Raw genomic sequence first — 6,000 nt, forward strand, 5'->3', positions numbered from 1 at the left:
GGCAGGGGCAGGGCAGGGGCAGGGATAGGTGTGGGATAGGGGCAGGGCAGGTGCAGGGGCGGGGCGGGGCAGGGGCAGGGGCAGGGGCAGGGGCAGGGGCAGGGGCAGGGCAGGGGCAGGGATAGGTGTGGGATGGGGCGGGGCGGGGGCAGGGCAGGGGCAGGGATAGGTGTGGGATGGGGCAGGGCAGGGGCAGGGGCAGGGGCAGGGGCGGGGCAGGGGCAGGGGCAGGGGCAGGGCAGGGGCAGGGATAGGTGTGGGATAGGGGCAGGGCAGGTGCAGGGGCGGGGCGGGGCAGGGGCAGGGGCAGGGGCAGGGGCAGGGGCAGGGCAGGGGCAGGGCAGGGGCAGGGATAGGTGTGGGATGGGGCAGGGCAGGGGCAGGCGCAGGGGCGGGGCGGGGCAGGGGCAGGGCAGGGGCGGGGCAGGGGCAGGGGCAGGGCAGGGGCAGGGATAGGTGTGGGATGGGGCAGGGCAGGGGCAGGCGCAGGGGCGGGGCGGGGCAGGGGCAGGGCAGGGGCGGGGCAGGGGCAGGGGCAGGGCAGGGGCAGGGATAGGTGTGGGATGGGGCAGGGCAGGGGCAGGGCAGGGGCAGGGATAGGTGTGGGATGGGGCAGGGCAGGGGCAGGCGCAGGGGCCAGCACAGTCACAAGGGCAGGGGGTGGGGCCAGGGCAGATGCAGATACAGGGGCAGGGGCAGGGGCAGGGCAGGCGCAGGGAAGGCTCTGAGGCCGGGCCAGGGGCAGTGGCAGATGTGGGGCCCTTGGCCTCCCTGGCACCAGCTTCTAAAAGGAGGGTAGCTGGGACCCCAGACTACGGGAGGCCTCCCCATTCGGAGTGAGAGGACTTGCTGCCAAATCCAAAATAAGTGATGATTTTGTTCAGAACAACTGGCAGCTGTATCCCACTTCACAAATGCAGATTATTTTCTTAACACCAGCTCAAGGAACAGAAATGTTCTTCCATGGAATCTGAGTGCGTCCCTGTGGCTGTGCCCTTACCTATAATAATTTACGAACTACAAAATAAAACATCTGCAACTATAAGCATTCTTTACAGAAGTGGAATTTAATTCTTGCACAGGATTTGTCATTTAAACTATTTTGATGAAGGTAGGAGTGATACAGTGATTTCCTGGTTAGTCCATACTTAGAGGCCACTGCCACTGGCTGGGTACAAGAAGAAAGTTTGTCTTCTGGAGCTGGGGTCCAAATAAAAACAAGAGGAAAAGTAAAATTTATAAAATGGAGGCTACTAACCACGATATTTAGGACACTTGATTCTAATGTTCTCTGTGATTGTTTTTATAATAACACAATTCGGTGCCATCATCAAATGATGTTCACCCAAATGTCCAGTGAATGTTGGTACCTCCGGAGTTGATGCTCAGAATCTTGACAGTGGAGGGTCACCTTTTTCATTAACAGTAATGCGGATTATTGCAATAACAGGCCACGCACTGATCTAGGTTTCAAGTCAAGAGAAGTGAATGACATGCAGTTTATTTACAAAGTATAACATAAAACAGTAAAACTTGGCAGTTTAGGAGTTAGCAGACTGTGAAGTTTAATACTTTATGCACTAAAAATATAACTTTACATTTTATAAATGTTTAGAACAGTATCCCCCAAATAAGAATATCCTAAGTCTTTGCTAAATTAAAATGTAGCTAGTTTATAATCATATTTATAGGCTGTAAAAATGTAGACGCCTTAAAAAGCAAACTATTTTACCATGTAATTCTAATTGCAAAATCACATCCTCATATTCACAGCACTGTTAACAGTATTTATTAAAATGTGCAAGGGGGGAAAACAGGAAGGTTCAGGCTGATGGGCTGAAGAAGCGACACGGTCCCTGGAAGGCAGCCAGAAATGGGCGAGCTTTCGGGGGGCCTTCTTGTTTAGAGGAGCGGAGGATGAAGAACCACAGGCTGGGGTCAGTCCTCACGTGAGGGATTACGCCCACATAGGGGAGCTTAGCATTTAACACAGAAATAGAAAGGATAACCTCGGCTTCCTCAGTTTTACATGGAACTTTAGTATGGACTGGGGGAAAGTGACATCTAGTGTTAGCTGAAAATAATCCAAAGTCGACTATTCAAAACTACAGTCATGACAACATGCGGTAACCAGCTGGACAACAATGACAAGCACACACCAGTTCAAGGACCATTTTCCATTAAATCCTGAGTGCATTTTTCCTCCCAAAGCATGTTTTCAACCTTCCTTGTTGTGTCTCACTCAACAAAAATACCTCTAGAATCTAATTAAAGAGCGAGTTTCTGAGGGATTTGGAATCAGATACAAAGTGACCTTCAGAACCCAAGCACACATTCCACAGGTGAGAAGCCAGAGCCAGAGAGGATGGCGGTTCCCGAAGCCAGGGTTCTCTGAGTTCCCTGGAACCCTAATCTCCCTCCTTCCCTCTCCATTGCCACAAGCACCTGCCTGTGCCCGCCCCATGCCCAGCAGCGCAGGAGCTAGGGGTGCGCAGCAAAGCCTGAGAGCAGCTCCTCTTTGGGGTCCCTCGTGTGCCTGCTGTCACATGCTACATGAGCTAACAGAAAAGCCAGAAAATCACACTGCTTAGTAAGTCTATCCTGAATATACCCATTTAGTAAACAGGAGGCCTGCGGTGCGAACACATCCTCTCTCACCGAGAACTGCAATGCCAGCCCCTCTGCCAACTCACTCAGAGCCTCATGGGGTATCTTGGGAAGCAGATCTAAATTAAAACTGAAGTTTAAATGCCTTGTCTACAGTCATCATCCATAAAGATAAAGAGAAAAGAAGCTGTTGCTCTACACACACCATTCAGAAAACAAGGCAATTTTAACATCCCATATTGGAAAAAAACAATAACAAAAACAAGGCACACTTTTCTTAATTGGACCTTGTTCAAATATTTACTGGGGAACATGTCTCCAGGTCTCCTGGTAAAGTCAGGTAACTGCCTGCTTTATAATGCACGGATTTTGCTTATGATGTCATAGACATCAATAGAAATTCTACAGTTGAAATTAAAGATGAGTCAGCAAGGATGAGAAATATAACCAAAGCATAGAAGGAATGGGTAACCTTCTTAGGAGCTCAGATGCTTCATTCATCTCATGCAGCAATTCATATCTGTAAACAGACGATTAGGTGGTGCCCTTACCAAATACACCTTTAAAATGACCTAACGTGCTCTCCGCCTTCAGTGGGCAAGCTCATCACATAAACGGGCATGTTCCTGGCTCATGCCAATAATTCTTCCAGCGCCCCAGACTGAAGACGTGTTGTCATTTAAAAGCAGCAAATGTGCTGTAAACATCAACCAATAGTAGTCTTTGAAGCTACAAGCAAGACACACTTAGCACATTGTACTGATGGTTGTCTGCCAGTGGGATTTTACCCCCCAAATCCAGGTATGGTCAGAGACAGAGCTCCATGAACTCACTTAACTTAGAAAAAAACATCGGCAACAGGCACTTGGAAGGGGAAACAAAACAGTTCTGCTACCGAACAGGAGACCTTCAAACGTGGCCAAATTCCATGATTCCAACAAGCAGTCATGATAAACAATGTGTATAGTTTTCACCTCAGATAGAAAAAATATAACTAGAAATATAAGATTTAGAAAAGAGTTTCATCTTTTTCTAGTTAAAAGCACCAAGTTCTCTTAACTGAAATGATTAAATAATTACACAAGTTGAATAATATGCAGTTATGGTAAGAAAATAATTCTGCACAGTTGTCTCTGCCATTAAGCAAGGATGACATTGTATGCTAAGAACATTCATGTTTTCAAGACAAACCTGCCAACACCGATATTTAACAGATTCGTTTTAAATACATAAGAATCTGAGCTAACATGACCATGCACTGGTGTCTAAGGTAGGCTCAGCATATACCTAATAACTTATGACTGCAAAGTTAGGAGTCTTGCTCTTAAAATGCTCCATCTTATTGTAATACTTGGCCTCCAACGCTAAGAAAAAGTTTCTTTCAATACAATTCAGACAGGCTGTTTCAAATAATCAAGGTCCTTATTACAAAGAAAGCGCCAATCACATTTTGTAGCAAACAGGTGAGCAGAGGCCACTCTTGACTGGAAAACATCAAATTTAGCACCTTAATTAACACTGAGCACAAAGGAGAGCATTTACTAGAATACGCGCAGCTGCTTTATTTGTTGACGTTATTGCCAATAACTCATCAAGTGGGTCAATTATGAAGTATGATGAATCCACTTCAACGCTTCCGCTATAATTACAATGATTAAAAGCAAGAATTGCTTTGCTCGAATGTCTCGAGAAAAATGCACAATCCCTAACCATGGGAGGGCATCATTATAAAGCTGAAGGCAGTGACCAGACGGAAAGCCTGTGATTCCAGAGCGCCTGCAGTTTTTACTGCAGTTTATTTCCAGGTAATCCCCGCATATTTTCTCAGGTTTGATTACCATGGGCAACAGTGGGATAGCTATTCATATTACAAAGTACTTCAAGAAACAAACACCCACATTTTACATGAAATTTAATTTTCATATTTTGTAGTAAAAGCCCAGAAAGGTACGACTTGAATGAAGATGCGTCTATCTCTACATAGAATTTTTTTTAACACCACACAGTAGCTACGAACACAGTCCTAGTTTAGAATCATTATTATGACAATAGGAATTTGTAGCAGCCCTCAACCTGTGGCCTTCTGAACCGTCTCTCTGCTGTCCTATAAGGGAGGGCTGTATTCCTGGTCGCTCCTGGGACTGGGAGCTCCTGGGGAAGGAATCCTCAAGGAGTGGTTGTCAATGCATTTTCATTAACAGCCGCGCTCCTTGGCAGCCTCCTAGGGCTGGGGTGGCCACGTGCTCCCTTAAACTGTTTTCACAACTGGAGGCTGTGCTGTGGGTGGCAACTTGAAGGTTTCCAAGAACTTTTCGTTTTTGTTTGAGCCAACATTTCTGTTTTCGGTCAATCAATAGTTTAGTTATTTAAAAATAAGAAGGTGAACAGGGAGTTATTTAGGGTAGGAACTAGAATAGACTTCAAAAAAGAATTCCGTATTACCCAGTTGGCGTCCCAGCGGCTCCCCGAAGGCCGAGAGCCCCCAGCACCTGCCGAGGCCGCGCCACGCAGCTGGCCAGGCTCACTCTGGCCAACTCAGACCTGGCCTGGGCGCCCGAAGGCTGCAGGGGAGACGCTCCGGTCCGCGCCACCGCCTGGGCCCGAAAGAACCGCTCCTGGGAAGGAATGCGGGGCCAATCTCAAATCCCAAATTCTGGAAAGCCCTACTTCCCACGCAGTAAAGGGAGCCCGGGCGCCTCAAAACCAAGCCTTGGAAGACGCTGGAAGAGCAAAGCCTGCAAGTTTCCAATAAGACACTGGGCTGGAGGGGGCACAGCGGCCAGGGGGCAGGTGCCCACTGCGTCCCGGGGCTCCGGCGCCCACCCTCCGGCCAGCCGTCCCCGGAGACAGGGAAGGGGTCGCGGGGAGCGAGGGGGCGTGGAGGGAGGAGGGGCGGGGAGAGAAAGGCGCGAAGGAGAAGGAAGGGGAGCCGGGGGTGCAGGGGCGCTGAGGGGCCGCACTCACCCGCGCAGGCACCATCAGGCAGCCCGGGCGTCCGCGGGGGGCGGCCGGAGGCGGGGGTCCCTCGGTGCTCATCGCCGCCCCTGGGGCTGGGTCCGCGCCCCGGGCCGGCCGAGCTCAACGCCAGGACCCCGTCCGAGCCTCCCAGGGCCTCGCCAGGCGCCGCGTCCGCGCCCGCGCCCTTCTGCCGGCTCCAGCTCAGGCTCCACCGGGGCGCAGGGCTGGGGAACCGCAGCTCCGCCCGCCGGCCGGGAGCGCCGCCCACGCAGACCCGCCCCGGGTGAGGGAGGGGCCGGGCGCGCACCCGCGGGGAGGGCGGCGGGCGGAGATCAGCCGGAGTCGGGAGAGGGGCGTTTCCACGGGGCGGGAAACTGGTGCGCGACTCCGGGGGAAGTGCCAGGATTGGGGGACAGGGGCGCTCCCGCGCGGGTG

General features: G+C 51.1%; 1 protein-coding gene across 1 annotated transcript in view; it reads right to left on the reverse strand.

Moving 5' to 3' along the window:
• The window catches only part of SNTG2 (syntrophin gamma 2), a 426,593-nt gene extending 420,802 nt beyond the window's left edge, over nucleotides 1-5,791 (reverse strand). Inside the window, exon 1 of the mRNA XM_054476287.2 lies at nucleotides 5,572-5,791. Within this exon, the coding sequence (XP_054332262.1) occupies nucleotides 5,572-5,643 (72 nt within the window). The 5' untranslated portion in view covers nucleotides 5,644-5,791. The remainder of the gene's footprint in view (nucleotides 1-5,571) is intronic.
• Nucleotides 5,792-6,000: the final 209 nt, after the last annotated feature.

Source organism: Pongo pygmaeus, chromosome 12, assembly GCF_028885625.2.
Source record: "Pongo pygmaeus isolate AG05252 chromosome 12, NHGRI_mPonPyg2-v2.0_pri, whole genome shotgun sequence".
Classification (NCBI taxonomy): domain Eukaryota; kingdom Metazoa; phylum Chordata; class Mammalia; order Primates; family Hominidae; genus Pongo; species Pongo pygmaeus.